The sequence below is a fragment of the Trypanosoma cruzi genome, genomic scaffold, assembly GCF_000209065.1.
Source record: "Trypanosoma cruzi strain CL Brener 1047053517059 genomic scaffold, whole genome shotgun sequence".
NCBI lineage: Eukaryota > Euglenozoa > Kinetoplastea > Trypanosomatida > Trypanosomatidae > Trypanosoma > Trypanosoma cruzi.
The window spans coordinates 59,058-81,947 of record NW_001849469.1 but is presented as its reverse complement, the minus strand read 5'-3'; the positions used below and the strand labels follow the sequence as shown (position 1 = coordinate 81,947).

The window sequence follows — 22,890 nt, the reverse complement described above, 5'->3', positions numbered from 1 at the left end:
CTTCTCCTCGTTCTAACGGCAGGCGATCTACGCGGCTGGTGACGCATCTCGTTGAGTGTTCATTGGATTGCAGCATACCCCCTATCCTCAGCGGTGTCAGCGGCAACGGCAATCCCTTGGCGCCTCCAACGACGACGGCCATCCAATTACGCACGCATTCCTCCACGGCGGACGCATTCGTCCTGCCTCCTGTCCTTCTGCTGCCATCCATCGCGCACTCCCTCCGCAGCTGAGCACGCCACCGCAGGAGCTAATACTCACAGGTACCGCTATCGTCACCACACCACAGCACGCAGAAAGCACACACAAGCGGCATACGGCCAGTCATCATCGCCACCACTCCTGTCTCTTGCGTGTAGCCTTCAGCAAAAGTAACACCACGTCAACAGAGAGGGAAGCAAAAGGAGAGAGACAGCCGCTACACCACGCACAGCAACAAATGGCAGCACCCCAGCAGCCGCAGCAGCGCACACACCACGAGACAGATGGAATCAGTACGATTGCAGAGCTCGCACACCGCACCGCAAACCACAAGCTTAAGAAGCAACAAAAAACAATAATTAAAAAAAGAAATTAGAAAAGAAAAACAAACCCAGGGCTCCAGTGCGCATGCGTATGAGTGTGTCCGGGATGCGTTCAACGTGGCGGATGCGGGGCACAGCGCGGAGCACACAGCACGGCAGCAGAAGCAAGTGAAGCAAAACACGATCATTATTTCCTCTTATTTTATACAGTGAACCACAACACACGCGCACAAATCCCCGCGGTTGAGTGCTGGCACGCACAGCCCGCACACACCTCTTCAGCCCAGAGCGGTGTACGCCAGCGCGGATGCGGCGAGCAGCAGCGGGGCACACACCCACGCAGAGCTGCTGAGGCTGCCGTCCATTTCGCGAAGACTTGACGGTGCGCGGGTGGTCGACACAGCTGGCGCCTCTGTAGTCGTAGTAATTGGTGCCTGTGTTGTACTGGTGGTCGTCGTGGTTGGTGCCTTTGTCGTAGTCGGTGGTTTTGTTGTGGTCGTCGTCGTGGTTGGTGGTTTTGTCCCTGACGTGTCTTCCGCTTCCTTAACTATTCGTCCTGAGGACGTACTCGTGCTACGCGTCGTCTCTGTCATACTGTCCTTACCTTCTCCCTGTGACTCATTGGACGCGACAATTGCTTTCGGTCCCGGTTCAGCCAAACCTTGTCCATTTTCGCCATTTTTCAACTGAGCCTCTCCGCCAACTTCTGGTTTCGCAGCCGGCTTAGGCACTGGTGGTGCTCCTGAAGCAGAGAACGATGGGTTGGTGGAGCTTACAGTATCTTGCAATTGAGCCGTCAAATCCTCTGCCGCGCAAACGGACGGGCAGCAGCACAGGGCAAGCACCAACAGGGCGCACAGCAGACGGCACGTCATCATCGTGAGTGTGGTCGTTCAGTGGTGTGGAGCTGATCTGCACAGTGAGGGACATGGAGAGCAACAGGGGAGACGAGAGGTGCGGCAGACACACACAGAGGGCACACCACATGAGGAGAGGGCAGCAGCCAGGCATGCACCGTACGCCGCACACCACGCACGACACACACTCCAATCCACGGCAGCAGGCACACACACACAGCCCTGCCGCAGCACCAACACACAGATGGAAGAGGGAGAAGCAAACAGGAGCGGCACACAAGGCTCCACCGCATGTACATGCGGCGAGAGAGGTCCGTCGCGTCGGCACCCCTCACGGAGGGTGCGCATACACACAAGAAGGTGCAGCGCACACAGCAACACAAAAGCAAAGTAACAATACAAAATGAAATCCCCGCACACCACGCGGATTGTTGGTCCACGGGAAGTGCAGCCAATATTCATCACAAAAACAGTTCGGTTGCCGTATGCCTTCGTCCACATTCGGCGCACTCCACTTCATGCAGGCCCGGCCACCATCACCGCAGCAGCAGCCGCACACGCAACAACAACAAGAAGAAGAAGCGAAAGAGGGGAGGTGGTGTGGGAGACTGCGGTGCTGCTGCCACTGTCGCCATGAGAAGCTGTGTCACGTGTTTTGTTGTTTGTGGTTGGCGCTGCTGTGGATCCTGCACTCTGAGGTACCGTATCATATTTTTTGGCTAATACAGCTTCACCATCGGAATTCATGCCGGGTGATGTGGCGCCTTCAATGGATTGTCGGTTCGGATGATTGCTGGTTGGAGTGCCTTCTGTGCCAGTGTCAGACCGCACGGCTGTAGTTATCGTGGTGCTGTTGTCGCTGCCGCCAGAAACGGTTGTGCCAAGTGTGTTACGGGCGGTGGCTGCTGGTATTGCTTGCGATTGGCTGCCAGCAACAGTTTCATGCTCCGCTCCTTCTTGCAGTAGTGCTTTGCCGGATCGTTCGTTATTGTTGGAAATGTCCTCCGCAGCGCGCCCTTTTCCTAGAGTAGAATTCGGACCATTTCCAGTTGTAGAGGTGGATGAAGAATGTGTTTGTTGTTGACTGACAGCTGGTATATCTTGTGTGATACCTGCGCCAGTTGCGGCTTTATCCTCCGGTGAGTCCTCTTCGGTGTCCCCTTTAGGTGTTGTCTCTCGCCCCACCACTGGCGTCAGTGCCGCTGTTGATGCTGCTTGTTCCACTGTGCCTTCCTGCTCCTTCGCCCCTCGGTCTGCTGCTGGTGGATGGCTGTCGCTCGTGGAAGATACGCCCAATTGTTCTTCATTCACGGTGGTTATTACTTCACCCTCCGCAGTCGCAGCATCATCACCACAAACACCACCACCATTTTCTAATTTTGTTTTTGCGTTGGGCGACTGTTCTGGCGCACTGAGATCGCTTTTCCCTCCTGTTCCCGCATCAGTGTGGTGCGAAACTTGAGGCACTAATTCATGCTGATCCCGTACGACTTCACGCCCCTCTTTTGCAAGAGTTAAGGCATCCTTGGATTCATTTAAACCCACACCCTCACCAACACCGGGAAGTGAAGGTTTGCCACCCGTAGGAGCAGAACCCGGCAAGTGACTTCCACTGCTCACAGAGCTTCCATCAGTGACATCTCCATTATCACCATGACCCCCAACTGGAGAAGAAGGTTGACCAACACTCCCAACAACACCTTGGCCGGAATGCTCACGATCCTCCCCGGTAACTGCCGACACCAAAGGATACCCGCACCACAGCACGCAGAGGACACACACCAGCAGCACACGGCCAGTCATCATCGTCATCACTCCTGTCACTTGCGTGTGGCCTTCAGCAAAAGTAACACCACGTCAACAGAGAGCAAAAACAAAGAGAGAGACACAGCCGATACACCACGCACAGCAACAAATGGCAGCACCCCAGCAGCAGCAGCGCACACACCACGAGACAGATGGAATCAGTACGATTGCAGAGCTCGCACACCGCACCGCAAACCACAAGTTAAAAAGCAATAAAAACAATAATTAAAAAACAATAATTAAAACAGAAAAACAAACCCAGGGCTCCAGTGCGCATGCTTATGAGTGTGTCCGCGATGCGTTCAACGTGACGGATGCGGGGCACAATGCGGAGCACGCAGAACGGCAGCAGAAGCAAGTGAAGCAAAACAAGATCATTATTTCTCTTATTTTATACAGTGAACCACAACACACGCGCACAAATCCCGCGGTTGAGTGCTGGCACGCACAGCCCGCACACACCTCTTCAGCCCAGAGTGGTGTACGCCAGCCCGGATGCGGCAAGCACCAGCGGGGCACACACCCACGCAGAGCTGCTGAGGCTGCCGTCGATTTCGCGAAGACGTGACAGTGCGCGGGTGGTCGACACAGCTGGTGCCTCTGTAGTCGTAGCACTTGGTGCCTGTGTTGTAGTGGTGGTCGTCGTGGTTGGTGCCTTTGTCGTGGTCGTCGTGGTCGTAGTCGTCTGGGCAGCATCTTTGGCTTCCTGAGCTGCTTTATCTGCGGATGTATTAGTGCCATTTTGTCTTCCTGTCATACTGTCCTTGCCTTCTGTCTGTAAATTATTGGTCACGACATTTGATTGTGGTTCCCCAGGGGTCACACCTGGTCCCTTTCCGCAAACGTTTCCCTGATCCGGAACGGACCCCAAACCTGGCGACCCTGGCTGGCCAGCGGTCTCCTGTGATGGATCTGGTGGTGAAGGCGGTTGAACGACAACTACATCAGTTTTAGGGTCAGCCGTCTCATTGGGGTCTGGTAGCCGCGTTTGAGTCGCCGTTATCGTACTGGAAGAACCTTGAACATCAACTTCAGGCTCAGCGTCTGCCACGCACACGGACGGGCAGCAGCACAGGGCAAGCACCAACAGGGCGCACAGCAGACGGCACGTCATCATCATCGTGAGTTTGGTCGTTCAGTGGTGTGGAGCTGATCTGCACAGTGAGGGACATGGAGAGCAACAGGAGAGACGAGAGGTGCAGCAGACACACACAGAGGGCACACCACATGAGGAGAGGGCAGCAGCCAGGCATGCACCGTACGCCACACACCACGCACGACACACACTCCAATCCACGGCAGCAGGCACACACACACACAGCCCTGCCGCAACACCAACACACAGATGGAGGAGGGAGAAGCAAACAGGAGCGGCACACAAGGCTCCACCGCATGCACATACGGCGAGAGCGGTCCGTCGTGTCGGCACCCCTCACGGAGGGTGCGCACACACACAAGAAGGTGCAGCGCACACAGCAACACAAAAGCATAGTAACAATAAAAAAGAAGATCCCCGCACACCACGTTGAGGTGGCCGGCTGAGCCAGGGGCCAATATTCATCACAAAGCAGCTTGTTATCTTGTTTTGGTTGTATGCTGCTACAATAACGAGTGAGTAGCGCAAGGGCCGTCCGTACAAAAGTGGCAAGTATTCCGTCGTGCGGGCTGGGGCAGTCACAAACAGTCGCAGTCCAGTTCCCAACGACGAGGGCATTCCCGCAGTGGATGAGGCGGAGTCTCCCGTGGTCCGTCGGGGATCAGCAGCCCGTGGCGTCCGTGATGAGGCGGTGGCGGAAGAGCCTGGTCCATCTCGAGTACCCGCGGTTGTGCTTCCTGCGTGTCTTGCCTGCTGGCATGCTTGGCAACTTCGGCGGCGACCTGCGCGCGAGGCGCCTGTTAGGAAGACGGTGGCGCCATTGTCGCATCCGCATAGGAGGCCCTCGCAAACTATTATAACGCCAGGCTGAGCACGTCCGGCATGTGCCCTCGTACTGTGGACGGACAAGCGCACTCTGCCGCAGGTTGGGCGGGAGGACGTCAATCCGCCGCTCGCTGGTCGACAAGGAGTTGCGGCGCTCACGTCGGGAAGAGGTTCCGGCGGAGGCAGAGGCGGGCCGGTCACCGCAGTGAGGGAGGGCGCCACCGACACAGAGGGTTCCTTTTGATCCGCAGGGCGCGTGCAGGCCTGTCGAAGAATGGGCAGGAGTCGCATCGCGCCTGTGCGCAGTGCCGCCACTCGGGGACCGATGTCCGGGCCAACACCAGGAATAGAGTCCTCGCCACACCGACAGGCGCCTGTCACGCGGTGTGCGCGCCCTCCTTTTCCTCCTGGTCATCCTTCCGTTATAACCTCTTGACGGCGGTAAGGGATCCCACGTGCCAGGCATTGACGCAGTCCTCCGAGGGGGATCGTGCAATCGTGGCTTGTTTGTCAGCGGCCTCACTGCGTGGAATACCGCAGTGTGATGGGAAAATGTAAAATCCACAGGGTGACCTCGCTTCACCAAGGAAAGCAGCATAATCCAATTTACTCAGTAACGCGGTCTCGCACGGTCGGTGGGCAACGCGAGGTGCCTCAATCGCCGAGAGGGAGTCCGTTTCCTCCAGCAATCGTGTGGGCGATTGGGAGGTTCCCGGACAAGGAGGTATGAGATGTCTAAAAACATTTTCGATCGCAAGGCAGTCTGCCCTATATGAGCATGCGAGGCTGCCAGCTGCTGCACGATGTACCTCCACAGGGAGATCATTTGTCGTGGTGGAGTCATATAATAGCGCAGCGGATCCAGACGCGAGTGCAGCGAGAGACGAAGGACCGTCCGCCCACAATTCAAAATCACAATCCCCCAAAGAGGAGTGAGTAGAATAGAAAGCCGTGCGCCCGACATCGTCAGAGGCGTCTTCGGCAAGCAGTGGCTGATAAAATTTCACTTTGTTGCAGATCGCAGTGTCCCAGGGAAAAACTCGATGTTGGGCAAGAGGCGCGCGAATGTGGTTGTGGGGTGTCCCAATAATGTCACAGACGCGTAGCAATCCATTAATAACAGCATCTCTCGGAAGCGGATCGATGTCGCCGCTTTCCCATGCATGGACGAAGGCATAGGTTGCGAGTAGATAAGGGAACGCAAATCCTCGTGATCATGGAGGCGTATATAGCGTTCGTATTGTGTGATTGCACGACGCCAAAGTATCTTCCGGAGCGGAAGAATATTGGCCTCCAAATAGACGGATTTGTCTTCTGTAGATGCGCTCAGGCCAAGAATGTTTTGCTACCGTCGCGGTACCGTACCTCCATATTGTGGAGGTGTGGGGAGGCGAGTCACGGGACAATTGCCTCGCCATTATGAAATAGCACACTATGAACGTGTCCAATCAAAAAGGATCGCATGGTGTGATGGGACGCGTCCGCCTCTGCGACCAGACGCAGCTGATAGCGGCGTGGCATGGGCCTCTTTGCAGCGGTGGAAGCATGCGTAACAGAATTAAGAAGTTGATCGAACGTGTTGCCCAGTAAGCGCACTGAGTGTGACTGAATACGCAGGTTCCCGCTAACAAGATGGAGATCGACCATGTCCTCGTCAGACCGTGTGTGTGCGAAGGGATGTGGCATAGAGCAGCTTCGCTCTTAGCGACGTTGATTTTTAGGCTGTGCTCGGCAGCCCATGTGGCCAAAAGAGACAAGAGCGGTCGCATTGCCGCAGCACAGGCATGGATGTCCGCACCTGAGGCAACAAGTGTGTGTTCGTCAGCGTACATGAATGCGGAGGCAGAATAGATGCTGCCCAGGCGGCGCAGCAGACCATCCACACAGCAGAGGAAGAGTTGGGGTCCCGGGACGCCGCCTTGCGGTGCTCCAGCTGAGGCGAGTTGTTTCCGGGAGTGCTGTTCGCGAGTGCATACCCTAACATAGCGGCCCCGCAGGTAGTTGTGCAGCCAGCGTTTGGTTCGAGGCCAAGGCGCGGAAGTCTGTCAAGCATGCAGAATAACTTCCCATGGTCAGTGGTGTCGAACGCAGTCGGAAAATCAATCGAGACCACAAGCGATGTTGACGAGGGCGTCGTGTGGGGGCGTCGTCTCCAGGGCGCTCATGCTCCACAATGCCAAACTCATTCAGTCCACGAGTAATTTGTCGATAACAAGTGCCACCACGTCCGACGCAGAACGCGGAGGTGCAAATCCAAAATTGACGTGGGTGGTGCGGCAATAACGCCGACAGACGGCGGTGAATCATTCCTTCGGTTAACTTTGGTAAAACAGAGAGCAGCGTGATAGGTCTGTAACTCTCTGGGCGGCATGGATCCTTCCCAGGCTTGGGGATAGAAATAGCATCTCCCATTTTCCAGGAGCCAGGCAGGCTGCCGTTTGCGAAGGAGTTGTGGATCATCGTTCTAAGTGTGCCACGCGCGACGGGCCCGTGACGGTGCAGGAATTCATTCAACATTTCGTCGGGGCCAGGGGCTGAGCCAAGCAAAGAGTCACGGATGGTCACGTCAAGTACATACGGCAGGAAAGGCCGATCCATTTCCCAGCCACCAGGAACCAAAGGAGTGCAGCGAGCAGCAGCAGCAGTATAAGGCGGTATGGCACGTGAAACCGCACAAAATGACGGACAAGCAGATTTGCCTGTTGCCGAGGCAGGGCGCATGCGCGGCCAAGTTCAGTGCGGAGCACAACCGATTCCAGAGGATGAGGGTGCGACGCCGCCACGCCGTGAAGATATCGCCAGCTCGGGCTGGGTGAGGCTCCATGTCTTTTCGCGCAGGCCTCCAGAAGCACAGCGGAGCAACGGCGTAAGGCTTGATTTCGTTCCTCCCTTTTTTCGGGTACATTCGGCTCAAAACAGGCTGTCTCCGGGTGAGGCAATGTGTGTGCTTCGTGTGCTGCTTCTGCGGCGGACTCGGCCTGTTCCATTTCGTGTGTCCATATCTTTTTGGAGCTGTCACGGCTGCCGCGCGGGATGTGGCGCTCAGCTGCTCGTAAGATGCCTCCGCGAGGATCTAACCATGTGGACGCGGTGGCAAGAAGGGTTTCACACAACGATGTAAAAGCAGGCCAACCCGCTTTACGCAGGGCAAAGGTGGCTTTCTTCCGTCAAGGCAGCGTGTTTGCTAGTCGTGGAGTGCCATCGCCCATCTCGACCAAGTAAGATATTAAGCGGTGGTCCGAGTCCATGTAAGGGGCGAATGTCCAGTGGGAGATGCGTAGGGCGCAATACGCAGTCACGTCAGGGGACGAGACATTACGATGTGTGATCCGTGTTGCCTGTGTCGGGTAATTTGCCAGCCCAAAATCCATATCGATTAGAACAGCGGCGAAATTATTGCCTCCAGTCCTTGATGGTACATATGACTGTCCCAGAGTTCACGATGTAAATTCAGGTCACCCGCGATAATCTCTTCGGACACAAGCGACAAACGATATTGATAAATGCGGATTATTGACCGATTGCTGTGGGAGGGTTGTAGAGATTCGCCACGCAAATGCTGCGACAGCCCGGCGGAAATACACGGACAGCAATGGTCTCCAGGAGTTCAGTGCCGGGGAGCGACAGGCGCTCGCACGGTAGAGAGTGGCGCACCAGAACGGCAACACCACCACCGCGCCCAGTGAGGCCTGAAGGCAGTCATTATGGCCAGATAATTTCGTCGCAACGTCACCACGGTTACTTATTTCCTGCAGAAGAACGATGTCAGGTGGACGCTGCTCCAATCGCGCAGCAAATGCGATATTTTTCACGGACGAGAGGCCTGCAATGTTAAGCTGCCAAACAGTGATGTAGCCATCCTCCTCGGGCCAGGGTTCTTGTGAACGTCACCGCCACGGGTGACACCAACGGAGTGACCGCTGCGAAACGGTCGTGCAGTTCTGACCGACAGTCTGCAGGCAGACCGCCTCACCTCCCCGCACCGGGCATGGCGTGGAACCTTCTCGGGGGGTGAAGTCACCTTGGTCTCCGTCGTGCTCGCAGCAACGCCCTGCTGCGGAGTTCCTATACGCAACCAGAGCCCAGCACCGCGACAAGGTGCAACATCATCGCTGGGGACCGTGGATACTTGCGACCGATGGCGGTGTCGACGTCCCCAAGTCAGCCGGGATTGGCATACTGCTCTCATCCCTGCATTCCTCGGAAATAACAGAGAAGGTCAGTACCAACGGCGGCACACGCCCATGCAGCCGCACGACGGAATCCCGTGCACTGCTCCCGGCCATGGAAAGGCTGAGTGTCCATCGTACCCAGCACAGGCAAAAGCCCTGCTTGTGGTTACAGAGAGTCACTCCCTTCTAGCTGCCGTCACCAAGGGCCCGCTCAGTCAGACAGACTGGACGGAGGATCGGATCTGGCAGCGTCTCTTGTCACTGACGCGTGCTGGCTGGTCAGTGCAGCTGCAGTTTTGCTACAAACATTGCGGAGTACATGCTAACGAGCTTGCAGATCATGCCACGCAGACCACGGCAATACACGGAACATGGAATAGCACCCATACGGCACACGGACCTGCTGTCATGCATTAACACCCAGCTCACCAACAAGTGGCGTAGTACCATGCATCAGGACACCCACCACTACCTGCTTGGCGGCGCCAGGCCATCAGATCCAGGCGGCAAGCACCTGATCACTCAGGAAGCCCTCGACCAACAGGAACAGATACACACTGCACGGGAAGGGTGCGGGGAATCCGAGCTCTGGGGTCGCCTGTACTGGACTGTGAGAGACTGCACGAACCAACGCCGTTTCCGCAACATATCACCGGAACAGTCTGCTTTCATGCGCTCCAACGACGATCCCACCGCACCGGGACGGAAGCTGTTCCCCCGACGACAAGGGAGGCCGACGCACCGCCTGTGGAGAGACGGCCCTCCACACGGCGTCGGAAGAGGAAATGCCCGCACTGTGACGCCACACTGGTGGGACACACGAACCACATCGATCACTGTCGGTGCTTTCATCCGGAACGCCCTCCACCGCTTCCCGACCTCCACCGCGATTGCTGCGACACGGTCCTCCCCACACAAAAAAGCACCGCACAGCACAGAAATCGCCGCGCACAAAACCCAGACGCTACTCGGCACCGCAGCAGCAGTGCCAGGAGGCAATCACTGCTGCCGCAGGATCAGCCAGCCTCCACAAGCGCAACAATTAGCCCGCAGGAAACACTGCACCAACTGCTTCCGGAATGTACAGACGCTCTGGCTGTGCGCCAACGGCTGGGCATCAAGAAGGACCTTCGCGCCGAAAGCTTCTCCCAATGGCAGCTGCCTCATAGCAGGAAACTCATGTCGCCGCTCGACCACCTCCTCGGCACCCTGATGACATCGTGCGGCTAGACATGTCGGTAAGAGCAGGGAAAAATAATAATAATGAGCATTCCCGCCACTGTAGAGACGTGGTGCATCTTGCGATCCCGCTGGCGGCTCTCCTCTTCCACCGCTGTTTTTGCGCAAGAGGTCACCACAGTCATTTTTGTGGTTTGGTCGGCCTCGTGTTGTGCTCCGGGTTCTCCTCCTTCATCGCCCTGCGGTGCTTCCTTCGCCGTCCCTGGCACCTGTGACTGTCCCGTGATGGTTTGTTCCGAAGCCTGACTGCCCTGGGAGGTCATCCCGCCACCAGCATGCACTCAACCCGCTGCCTGCTGAGATGCGTCGGAGCATGGGGATGCTGTGCCTGCAGCGTGCCCTCCACCCAAAGACTCCGGTCCACTTGCACGCATCCGAGCAGCAGACGCGCTGCCAGTGCAGGACGGATTGCAATTGTTACTTCGCAGTGGGTCGCTGTTGGATTGGTCCTGCCTCGTCGGAGCAGTGAGTACTCCTCCCGAGGTGGGATTGCGGCCCTCACCCGCGGTGCTTCCTCCACCCTCCTCGTCTTCCTGATTGCTATTGTCCTCAGAGTTCACATTCTCCTTCGTCCAAAGCCGCCGGCCACGGGTCCACCTTCCGCAGCCATCACACCCCGCGCGTGCCCAGCAGTCACCGCGCCATCACCCGCGGGCAGCACACGCACCCCGTCGCAGCAGCCCTCACTCACACGCACGAGCAGCTGCGCATCACTGCAGGAGCAAACAGGACGCAGAGCACACGGCCAGTCATCATCACAAACAGTGGAGTCGCCTAACGCTGCGGAGCCAACCTGCGATAACATGTGAAAAACAAAAGGAGACACAGCCGCTACACCACGCACAGCAACAAATGGCAGCACCCCAGCAGCAGCGCACACACCACGAGACAGGTGGAGTCAGTACGATTGCAGAGCTCGCACACCGCCCCGCAAACCACAAGTTAAAAAGCAATAAAAAACAATAATTAAAAAACAGAAATTAAAAAGAAAAACAAACCCAGGGCTCCAGTGCGCATGCTTATGAGTGTGTCCGCGATGCGTTCAACGTGGCGGATACGGGGCACAACGCGGAGCACACAGCACGGCAGCAGAAGCAAGTGAAGCAAAACAAGATCATTATTTCCTCTTATTTTATACAGTGGACCACAACACACGCGAACAAATCCCCGCGGTTGAGTGCTGGCACGCACAGCCCGCACACACCTCTTCAGCCCACAGCGGTGTACGCCAGCGCGGATGCGGCGAGCACCAGCGGGGCACACACCCACGCAGAGATGCTGAGGCTGCCGTCGATTCTGCGAAGACGTGACGGTGCGTGAGTGGTCGACACAGCTGGCGCCTCTGTAGTCGTAGTACTTGGTGCCTCTGGCGCAGTGGTGGTCGTCGTTCTCGTAGTCGGTGCCTTTGTTGTGGTGGTAGTGGTCGTCGTGGTTGGTGGTTTTGTCCCTGACGTGTCTTCCGCTTCCTTAACTATTTTTCCTGAGGATGTACTCGTGCTACGCGTCCTCTATCATACTGTCCTTATCGTCTTTCTGTAACTCAATGGGCTCGCCATTTAATTGCGGTACCGTAACGTTCGAACTTCCTCCATATCCGGCATTATTTCGCGGTTGCTCAGCGGACCCGTTACTTTGCATCCCTGGCTGACCGGCCGTCGGGTGTGATGGATCTGATGGAGGAGGCGGTGGAACGTCACCTACATTAGGTTTGGGGCCGGCCTTATCCTTGAGGACTGGTGGCTGTGTTGTATTCTTCGTGGTCGTTTTGGAAGAGCCTTCAGGCTCATCCTCTGACGCGCCCACGGACGGGCAGCAGCACAGGGCAAGCACCAACAGGGCGCACAGCAGACGGCACGTCATCATCGTGAGTGTGGTCGTTCAGTGGTGTGGAGCTGATCTGCACAGTGAGGGACATGGAGAGCAACAGGGGAGACGAGAGGTGCGGCAGACACACACCGAGGGCACACCACATGAGGAGAGGGCAGCAACCAGGCATGCACCGTACGCCGCACACCACGCACAACACACACTCCAATCCACGGCAGCAGGCACACACACACACACAGCCCTGCCGCAGCACCAACACACAGATGGAAGAGGGAGAAGCAAACAGGAGCGGCACACAAGGCTCCACCGCACGCACATGCGGCGAGAGCGGTCCGTCGTGTCTGCACCCCTCACGGAGGGTACGCACACACACACGAGAAGGTGCAGCGCACACAGCAACACAAAAGCAAAGTAACAATAGAAAGAGGAGATCCCCGCACACCACGTGGATTGTTGGTCCACGGGAAGTGCAGCCAATATTCACCACAAAAACAGTTCAGTTGCCGTAGGCCTTCGTCCACATTCATCGCACTCCAGTTCATGGAGGCCCGGCCACCACCGCAGCAGCCGCACACTCAAAAATAAGCGCAAGGAATGGCACAAAGAAAGCAACCATTTATTTTTTTTTCTTTTTGAATGTTGGCAGATGTCCGCATGCGTTTTTTTTTTTTTTTTTCAGAGGGCAAACCTTCATGCCTGGATCGTGTGTTTCAAGAATTTCCGCAAGGTGCACAATTTGTTTTTTTTCTCTTGTGAATTTTTATTGTGTTGGTGCAGCCAATAATTCGGTGTGTGTTGTTCCTGCCTTTCGCTGGTAAGGTGCTGCAATAGATGTTTTTATTTCCTCTTTTCCTTGCTGTGGCACCTGATTCCTCATCGTTTATTGTGGTGGTAATAAAAATATGTGAGTGGACTCCCACGCACCAGAACGCACATTCGCTCCTATTTATTGCTGCATGGAAGGGCATGTCTGTTTGGTGGTGTCTCGACCATATATTTTGTGGGCGTACATTCCCCTGCAGGCTGAGGGCGGGATGACGCTCCGTCGCGGTGCACTTCCCTCGCATGCCGCCCACTCTGATTCATCATGCATCACCCCCTCACAGATTCCGTGGTGCCACACCGCTGGTATTATTGCAGCCGCCGTGACTCCGCATATTTCACGCATTTGATTGTGCCACAATACATCCGCTCGTGTGGCCGCCGCATCCAAACAGCGGTGCCCAACACCGTGAGCGGCAGTCCACATCCTTACATGTCCCAACGCAGTGGTGTTGGACTGTCAGCCAGGCGTCAGACAACAAGAGAGTCTTGTGCTGGCAGCACAACACACGGAGCTGCAGTGAATGACTCGGGCGGAGACGCATCCATTTGTCGCAAAGCAGTAAAAAGGAGTCGGGCAAAATAATGCCGGCTGCATTCACGACACCATATCCACAGCCAAAGCATGCGACGTGATGTGTGTTTCACTGGTGCTGTGAAATGCCTGCAGACGACGTCACTAGTGGAGGCATGCCACCCATGATCAGCGGACAGACAATAATCGGCATGGGAGACCACAAGAGGCAGCAACGACGCCAACAGCAGGAGCAGCTCTCCCTCTCTCTGTTGCCTCCGAGAAGCAATATTCCACCAGCCACAGCTCACTGTGCCATCGTGACACTCCATGCACGTCGTGGCTGCGTCAACACATCCTGTTCCCTGCAGCGCCTCAAAGATGCCTCACTCCGTCCACTAAGTGCGTCGATGCGGGCCGTGCCTGCGCTGCTCGTCAGGACCACAACGATGTGAGGGTCACCGAGTCGCAGCATGTTTGTTGTGACGTTGTTGCATGGCACCTGCACACACACACGCAGCGCCTGCATCCCTCCCTGTTGTGTCCGCTCTCTGCCGGAGTGGCCACACACACGGGCAGCAGCAAAATCACTTCACCCTCGACCATCCAAAATCAGCACTGACATCCCTCGCGACGCAAAGATCTCAGTTGCCAGCACGGGCCTCCTGTCGCTCTGCCATCGACGCTGAAACACGGCACAGTGCACGCACTTATTTCCCTCGTGTGCAGTCAGCCGTTTGCTTCACACATTCTTCGACGGAATGACGTTCACAAAAGCACGCCACAAAAGCCACTGTGATCGCACAAGCTCTTGCGATGAGCGTCGGTGTGTGCATGCATCCGCTGCTCACACGTGCTGGCAGGCAGCCTGCAGCCGGTGCCCTCGTGCCAGTTCATCGGCTCCAGCACGGAAATGAGAAAACGGCCCATTCCCGATGCACTTATTCCCACCGGCAGCACCAACACGCTGGTCGCCAGCCGTCATTCCTCGGCACATCCAGGAATGCTGAAAAGTGACGGGGAGCTGTCAGTCAGCAATGCCACAATCCCCGCACACATGTCGGCTCCACCAGAAAAGACACACAAATCACAAACAACACCCTTCACATGTCATCCGAACATCATTCCGACACACCGCGACACGCCAAACAGAAGTATTCGTCACTCCATACACCACGCACGTCAGCGGCTCACATGCAGTCAAACAAAAGTTCCTCGGATCAGTGGCCTCCACGTGCTGCGGTGGGAAGTAAACAAAAGAGACGAGCTGCCAAACCACAAAAGAGTGCCACGAATGGCCGCATGTCAACGGAAGGCAGCCACCCAAATGAATTCAGTCCTAATGCCCTTAGCCTCCCACCTTCCCCACAAAAGCTGCAAAGATTGAAAACAAACGCACCGTCCAATAAACTCTTTGCGCAAAGCCAAAAGAAGCCGCAGTGCCTCCTGCTGCCCTCACAGTCCGTTGATGACGCCTGGATGCGGATGGTCACCCATCGGTACTTACAAACGACGCCGCACACCCGCGACGCATCCTGCGCTCTGAGACATGCGGCCCTCACTATCACCAGAGACGCCCACGCGGCGTCAGTACGCAACAAATCGTCAATGAACGAAGGATAAGTCAGACTGACAGCAAGACACCCGCCGACAAGTCACATCGCAGGCATCATCACAAGCAGAACCAAAAGCAATGCAGGCCGCAGAGTAACGTGGAACAACGGACGCATGGCGTATATAAAAGAAAAAAACTCAGTGGCGTTACAAGAATACAAGAGGCTGACACTCTCTCAACAATAAAGGAACAATATAATAATACAAAAAAAAAAAATTTAGGTGTCCGCAGTCAAAGCAAGCCACTAATTGAAAAGAAAGGGTAATGAAATGGGTGCACTCAGCCACAGCACAAGAAAAGCAATAAAACAATAAAAAAAACAAAACAAAAAGCCGAAGCGTGGGACGACCAGCGCACACACACTCTCATTGCTCCCGTAAAGCAAAACACACACACAGAGGGAGAGAGAGAGAGGTCGCCCACTCAATGCAATGGAAACAAAACAGAAACAGTTACGGTGCTCCGCCCATGCAGCCAGGCAGGACGGCAGCGGTGCGTGTCGTGGAAAAGAGAGCACCAACGGGCCTGCATGGGTGTGCATGCATATATACAATGGGCACATTATTGTGTGTGCTTCGTGGGGTGAGGTGAGGGCGAGAGTCCATGCAAGGGGACACACACACAGAGAGAGAAGGACGAGTGTGTGTGCGGGCGGTGCACGGCTCTCTCTCCCTCACTCTCACGCGGCCACCACCGCAGCCGCAGCCGCACACGCAAGAAGAAGAAGCACAAGAGGGGAGGTGGTATGGGAGACCACAGTGCTGCCGTCACTGTCGCCAGGTTTCATCGTACTATTTTGCACAGCGGCGGATCCAACTGTTGTTGTGTCTTCATTCCAAGCTGTACTCTCACGGTTCTGCTCTTCATCTTTCAGTGGGGCACCAGGCGCTTTTGCATTTGGAGGTCTTTTATGTGCCGTTGTTATCCGAGCTGCCGGTGGTTCCACTACCACTGGGAAATGAAGACTGAGCTGTTTGGTTCTGGCTGCTGCCTGAAGATGTATTCTGCGTGGCTTGTTTCGGGTGCGGCTACTCTCCGGCATTTATCCTCTTGTGATTCAGACATATTCATTGGATCTTGTGGTGGTGCTGGTGCTCCGTCCGTGCCTTTCCGTGCCTCTGTCACCTTCAGTCCCGTTTGTTCTGTCCTTTCGTCCTTGTCGTAGAACTTTTTTCTTTTCAATTCCACGCTGTGTTGATGCGAGCTTTCCGCCGCTGCGTCACCTCTAGGCACATGACTGCGTCCACCCGAGGCTGCTTGGACTGTGCTGCAGCGCTCCGCCTCTGGGTGATTCCTTTGCCCTGCTTCACTGCGACCGTCATCGGAATGCGGCTGGTGGCCAGCACCACACGCTGGGCTGTGAATTTGGGCGTCAACACCACCATCCACCTTCAAGGAAAGAGAAAGATGAGGTGACATTCCGACATTCTTCGTGCCAGCAGCCTTTGGATATTTCGCTGTTGGGCTGCCAACTGACGCCCCCATATCCTTCGAGCCGCCAAGCTCTCTGTGAGCTTCTTTGCCTTCCTTCGTCTTTTCGTCCGTCAGCGCATCTGCAATAATGTCATTCAACGTATTTAAATACGTTATTTTATCCTCGATGCTTCACAGCATTCCTCCTTAAGCTCATCGTTAGTCTTATTCGCCAGTGAATTCAAAGCATCCACATATGACTTATCGCCGAAGTCATCCTGCAAACACTCCTCGTCACATCTACCGCCGGCACCGCACCACAGCACGCAGAGGACACACACCAGCAGCACACGGCCAGTCATCATCATCGCCATCACTCCTGTCACTTGCGCGTAGCCTTCAGCACAAACTAACAACACGTCAACGTAGAGTGAAAGCAAAAGGAGAGACAAGTCACACAGCCACGCACCGTAACAAACGGCAGCACCGCGGTAGCAGCAGCAGCAGCAGTGCACACACCACGAGACAGATGGAATCAGTACGATTGCAGAGCTCGCACACCACACCGCAAACCACAAGTTTAAAAAACAATAATTTAAAAAGAAATTAAAAAGCAATAATTAAAAAAGAAAAACAAACCCAGGGCTCCAGTGCGCATGCATATGAGTGTGTCCGCGATGCGTTCAACGTGACGGATGCGGGGCACAACGCGGAGCACACAGCACGGCAGCAGAAGCAAGTGAAGCAAAACAAGATCATTATTTCCTCTTATTTATACAGTGGACCACAACACACGCGCACAAATTCCCGCGGTTGAGTGCTGGCACGCACAGCCCGCACACACCTCTTCAGCCCACAGCGGTGTACGCCAGCGCGGATGCGGCGAGCACCAGCGGGGCACACACCCACGCAGAGCTGCTGAGGCTGCCGTCGACACTCCGAAGACGTGACGGTGCGCGGGTGGTCGACACAGCTGGCGCCTCTGTAGTCGTAGCACTTGGTGCCTCTGGTGTAGTGATGGTCGTCGTAGTTTGTGCCTTTGTCGTGGTCGTGGTGTTTGTCTGAGCAGAAGTTTCAGATTCCTTATTTTTTTGTTCTGCGGATGTATTAGTGCGACTTTGTTGCTCTTTCGTAACCTCTGTCAGTGATTTATTAGGTTCGGTACTTACTTTTGGTACCAGACCTGCCGTACTGTTAGATCCCGGCCCCTCTCCGCCATCATCTCCCGGCTTTGCGACGGGTCCCTTTGTTGAAAGATCTGAATGACCGGGGTACGGTGGTGCTACAACTGTTGCAGAGTTCGATTGACTGGGGCCGCTTCCATTGGCAGCAGCCGGCATAGTAGTCGGTGGCTGTGGTGGAGGCGGTGGAACGACACCTACATCAGGTTTGAGGTCGGCCTTCCCTTTGGGGTCTGGTGGCTGCGTTTTATTCGTCGTTGCCGTACTGGAAGAACCTTGAACATCAACTTCAGGCTCAGCGTCTGCCACGCACACGGACGGGCAGCAGCACAGGGCAAGCACCAACAGGGCGCACAGCAGACGGCACGTCATCATCATCGTGAGTGTGGTCGTTCAGTGGTGTGGAGCTGATCTGCACAGTGAGGGACATGGAGAGCAACAGGGGAGACGAGAGGTGCGGCAGACACACACCGAGGGCACACCACATGAGGAGAGGGCAGCAGCCAGGCATGCACCGTACGCCGCACACCACGCACGACACACACTCCAATCCACGGCAGCAGGCACACACACACACACAGCCCTGCCGCAACAGCACCAACACACAGGTGGAGGAGGGAGAGGCAAACAGGAGCGGCACACAAGGCTCCACCGCATGTACATGCGGCGAGAGCGGTCCGTCGTGTCGGCACCCCTCACGGAGGGTGCGCACACACACAAGAAGGTGCAGCGCACACAGCAACACAACAGCAAAGTAACAATAAAAAAGGAGATCCCCGCACACCACGCGGATTGTTGGTCCACGGGAAGTGCAGCCAATATTCACCACAAAGCAGCTTGTTATCTTGTTTGGTTGTATGCTGCTACAATAACGAGTGAGTAGCGCAAGGGCCGTCCGTACAAAAGTGGCAAGTATTCCGTCGTGCGGGCTGGGGCAGTCACAAACAGTCGCAGTCCAGATTCCCAACGACGAGGCCATTCCCGCAGTGGATGAGGCGGAGTCTCCCGTGGTCCGTCGGGGATCAGCAGCCCGTGGCGTCCGTGATGAGGCGGTGGCGGAAGAGCCTGGTCCATCTCGAGTGCCCGCATTTGTGCCTCCTGCGTGTGTTGCCTGCTGGCATGCTTGGCAACTTCGGTGGCGACCTGTGCGCGAGGCGCCTGTTAAGAAGACGGTGGCGCCATTGTGGCATCCGCATGGGAGGCCCTCGCAAACTATTATAACGCCAGGCTGAGCACGTCCGGCATGTGCCCTCATACTGTGGACGGACGAGCCCACTCAGCCGCAGGTTGGGCAGGAGGACGTCAATCCGCCGCTCGCTGGTCGACAAGGAGTCGCGGTGCTCACGTCGGGAAGAGGTTCCGGCGGAGGCAGAGGCGGGCCGGTCACCGCAGTCAGGGAGGGACGGCACCACCGACACAGAGGGTTCCTTGTGATCCGCAGGGCGCGTGCAGGCCTGTCGAAGAGCGGGCAGGAGTCGCATCGCGCCTGTGCGCGGTGCCGCCACTCGGGGACCGATGTCCGGGTCAACACCAGGAACAGAGTCCTCGCCACACCGACAGGCGCCTGTCACGCGGTGTGCGCGCCTTCCTTTTCCTCCTGGGCATCCTTCCATTATAACCTCTTCACTGCAGTGAGGAAGTCCACGTGCCAGGCATTGACGCAGTCCTGCGGGAGGGATCGTGCAATCGTGCCATGACGGCATCAGCGTCCGCTGTCACGTTGCGTGGAATACCGCAGTGTGATGGGAAAATATAAAATCCACAGGGTGAGCTCAATCTACTAGTGAATGCGGCACGGTGCAAATCTCTTCGGTAACGCAGTCGTGCGCCGCCAGCGGTCCAAGGCGGAGTGCCTCAATCGCCGAATGGGAGTCTGTGGCGACAGGGACTCGTGTGGGCGATTGGGATGCTGCTGCCAGGCGGGGAACTGGGAAGTGTCCGAGGCCATGCTCTGTGGCAGGACTCTCCGCTCGGCAGGTGCATGCAAGGCTGCCAGCTGCTGTGCGGTGAGGCCCCACAGGGAGCTTCGCTGTCAGGGGAGTAAATTGGCGGCGCGGCGGATCCAGACGCACGCACAGCGAGAGAAGACAAGCCGCCCACCGCCAACACAGTTGCCAGCGAATAACAAGACGTTGGCCATGAATAGGACACTTATGCCTGCGCTGCCGTGGGCACGGAAAGCGGCCCCGATTCACTCAGCAACAGTGATCTAATGCCTTTGGATGGTACAACAGCCACGCCTGAGCCCAGCACAGCCCTAGCAAATGTTGAACGAGGGGTAACGTGTCGGGTGGCGCTGATGCCGCACCGACTTCTTCGAGCACAGCGCCTGGGGAAACCAAGATCCCATCGGAGTACGACGCAGCATCACTTGTGAGCAACGGTTTTTGTGAGCAGGGGCATCTCACGGATTTGTTGTCCATGGCTGAAATTGGTGACAGCATCGTGCATGGGTGTGCGTCTCGGGTGATGTTGCTTTTGATTCTGGGACTGTGGGGCACTGCGGCGTTTTGCTGAAGTGTGAGGGAGGGTGGAATTGCGGCTTTTCGTGGAGCAATAACTGTGCAGCTTGCCAGCATCACTCAATGAGTTGTGTCAATAATTTAAGTTTTTTTATTTTCTTTATTTATTTGTTTTTGCTGCTTTTGCCCTATTGGAATAATCAGCATCTCTGTGTTTTCCCCCAATGCTCGTTTGCTGCACTTCGTCATGAGTGACGTGCTTCTCCTCTTGTTTCCTTCCGTTGCCCATACGCGGTGCCGGCCTCATTGCTCTGCGTCCCACGGACTGCACGAAAGGAGGATTGGAAGAAAAGACTGGGTGACGCACGAAATGTGAGGAAAGTTGTATGGGCTCACGGAAAAGCACGATCTTTTTTGATTTTTTACTGCAGACATTACTTATATAAAAACTAGTGGTCGTTTACGTTGCGCTGCTTGGCACATAAAATAAAGGACGTCCCTGATCGATTTTTTATTTTTTACTTTTGGGGAATTTTACCGGACTCTCAACTCTGCTGTTGTGCCTTTTTTACTGCTTTTTATTTATGTATTATTTCTGATTTGCAGGGCATTCTGTGAGCTCTGCAATTGTACTGATTCCAACTGCCTCATGGTGTTTTCATTGCCATTTGTGACTGTGCGGTGACGGTGCGTGATTGCGTGACGTGTCTCCCATTTTGTTTTTGCTCTGCGTTGACGGGGAGTTAGTTTGTGCTGAAGGCTAAACGCAAGTGACAGGAGTAATGATGACCGGCCGTGTGGTGCGGTGCCGGCGGTAGATGTGACGAGGAGGTGGTGGAGATTCCTGCCGGTGGTGGTAAAGTTGCTGTGGGGTTGACTTGAACTTCAACGCCGGGATCAGATAGCTCAGATCCAAAAAAGGTTTGCCCAATGTTAATCAATCAACCGAAAAGTCTGAAGGAAAATCCTTGGAAGGAAAAGAAGTTAAAAATGATCAACTTTTTGTTGCTCCTGGAGTGGAGGGTGAAGATAGAAGCTCTTCAGAGCAATTAGAAGAACGTTTGAAAAATGCTCCAGAACAAGGAAAAACAAAGCCAGAAATACAAAATAAAGAACAGGAAGTAGGGCAACCGCCAAAATCGTAAGTAAATGTACTACAGCAACCGCAACAGTCACAACCGCCATCAGCACCTCAGCCACACATTTCTTCTTCACAAAGGGTGAAGGTGTTGGCGAGAACAGTAAGGGTGGAGCAGGTCAGTCCTCATTGGGAACACAAGATATTGGAAACGAGGATCCACACAACCCCAGAAAAGAAGACTTATTAAAGAGTCCAGTTACAGAATCAGAAAGCAGTGAACCGGTCCAAACGACAGTGCCAAACACAGTACCGCCGGAGCACAAAACCCAAAATGAAGTGTTAACTCCGGAACAAAAGACAAATGAAAGCTAAAGCACGGATACATCCACGAACCTACCCGAACTACAAAAGGAAAATAAAGAATATTCTGCCTCTACGGAAGGTACGGCGCAGAGTACATCAACTGGCAGTAAAGAACAAGAAGCTGAGCCATCTACAAGCGAAGAACCTTCCCCTTTTGAGGAGGAACGCTCCACAGGGACGAAGACATCTGAGGATGCTCGAACTCCGGATGCTGCAGCGACAGAAAAACGCCAAACTGGCGATAATGAAAAGGTTGGCGACAGCGACAGCAGCACCGCGGTCTCCCACACCACTTCCCCTCTTTTGCTTCTTCTTCTTCTTCTTGCGTGTGCGGCTGCTGCTGCGGTGGTGGCCGCGTGAGAGTGAGGGAGAGAGAGCCGTGCACCGCCCGCACACACACTCTTCCTTCTCTCTCTGTGTGTGTGTGTCCCCTTGCATGGACTCTCGCCCTCACCTCACCCCACGAGGCACACACAATAATGTGCCCATTGTATATATGCATGCACACCCATGCAGGCCCGTTGGTGCTCTCTTTTGCACGACACGCACCGCTGCCGTCCTGCCTGGCTGCATGGGCGGAGCACCGTAACTGTTTCTGTTTTGTTTTTATTGCATTGAGTGGGCGACCTCTCTCTCTCTCTCTGTGTGTGTGTGTTTTGCTTTACGGGAGCAATGAGAGTGTGTGTGCGCTGGTCGTCCCACGCTTCGGCTTTTTGTTTTGTTTTCCTTTTTGATTTTGTGGTTGAGTGCACCCATTTCATTGCCCTTTATTTGATTTGTGGCTTGCTTTGACGGTGGACGCCTAAATTGTTTGCTTTTTGTGTATTTTTATACTGTTCCTTTATTGTTGAGAGAGTGCCAGCCTCTTGTATTCTTGTAACGCCACTGAGTTTTTTTCTTTTACATACGCCATGCGTCAGTTGATGCACGTTACTCTGCGGCCTGCATTGCTTTTGGTTCTGCTTGTGATGATGCCTGCGATGTGACTTGTCGGCGGGTGTCTTGCTGTCAGTCTGACTTATCCTTCGTTCCTTGACGATTTGTTGCGTGCTGACGGTGCGTGGGCGTCTCTGGTGATAATGAGGGCCGCGTG

General features: G+C 55.3%; 4 protein-coding genes and 3 pseudogenes across 4 annotated transcripts, besides 16 other annotated features; 1 reads left to right on the top strand and 6 right to left on the bottom strand.

Annotated features, from left to right (window-relative positions):
- Positions 1-911: part of a sequence feature (areas not merged during assembly with more than two copies in the genome that could not be assigned to a particular haplotype) that runs on past the window's edge.
- On the bottom strand, positions 803-1,402 carry Tc00.1047053511149.70 (mucin TcMUCII, putative; the record flags this gene model as incomplete). The annotated part of the gene is made up of 1 exon (XM_812618.1): positions 803-1,402. One exon carries the CDS (start codon positions 1,400-1,402, stop codon positions 803-805), a length of 600 nt encoding a protein of 199 aa, XP_817711.1.
- Positions 912-1,704: a sequence feature (heterozygous, non-Esmeraldo-like haplotype).
- Positions 1,705-11,964: a sequence feature (areas not merged during assembly with more than two copies in the genome that could not be assigned to a particular haplotype).
- Tc00.1047053511149.60 (mucin-associated surface protein (MASP), putative) lies at positions 1,898-3,193 on the bottom strand (the record flags this gene model as incomplete). Its single annotated transcript, XM_812617.1, has 1 exon — positions 1,898-3,193. The coding sequence occupies one exon, from the start codon at positions 3,191-3,193 to the stop codon at positions 1,898-1,900; it is 1,296 nt and encodes a 431-aa protein (XP_817710.1).
- On the bottom strand, positions 3,654-4,307 carry Tc00.1047053511149.50 (mucin TcMUCII, putative; the record flags this gene model as incomplete). Its single annotated transcript, XM_812616.1, has 1 exon — positions 3,654-4,307. The coding sequence occupies one exon, from the start codon at positions 4,305-4,307 to the stop codon at positions 3,654-3,656; it is 654 nt and encodes a 217-aa protein (XP_817709.1).
- Positions 3,814-3,873: a microsatellite.
- Positions 4,704-4,736: a mobile genetic element.
- Positions 4,895-8,789: a mobile genetic element.
- Positions 9,216-10,535: a mobile genetic element.
- Tc00.1047053511149.30 lies at positions 11,729-12,382 on the bottom strand (annotated as a pseudogene).
- Positions 11,965-11,974: a sequence feature (haploid, non-Esmeraldo-like haplotype).
- Positions 11,975-12,251: a sequence feature (haploid, Esmeraldo-like haplotype).
- Positions 12,252-12,863: a sequence feature (areas merged during assembly that could not be assigned to a particular haplotype. This can correspond to areas where the two haplotypes were merged or to regions with more than two copies in the genome that were merged during assembly.).
- Positions 12,864-16,770: a sequence feature (areas not merged during assembly with more than two copies in the genome that could not be assigned to a particular haplotype).
- Positions 15,489-15,517: a sequence feature (AT_rich).
- Tc00.1047053511149.20 lies at positions 15,977-17,080 on the bottom strand (annotated as a pseudogene).
- Positions 16,771-16,933: a sequence feature (areas merged during assembly that could not be assigned to a particular haplotype. This can correspond to areas where the two haplotypes were merged or to regions with more than two copies in the genome that were merged during assembly.).
- Positions 16,934-22,890: a sequence feature (areas not merged during assembly with more than two copies in the genome that could not be assigned to a particular haplotype).
- Positions 17,290-17,338: a sequence feature (AT_rich).
- Positions 17,559-18,269, bottom strand: Tc00.1047053511149.10 (mucin TcMUCII, putative; the record flags this gene model as incomplete). The annotated part of the gene is made up of 1 exon (XM_812615.1): positions 17,559-18,269. One exon carries the CDS (start codon positions 18,267-18,269, stop codon positions 17,559-17,561), a length of 711 nt encoding a protein of 236 aa, XP_817708.1.
- Positions 20,489-20,523: a sequence feature (AT_rich).
- Tc00.1047053511149.4 lies at positions 21,132-22,157 on the top strand (annotated as a pseudogene).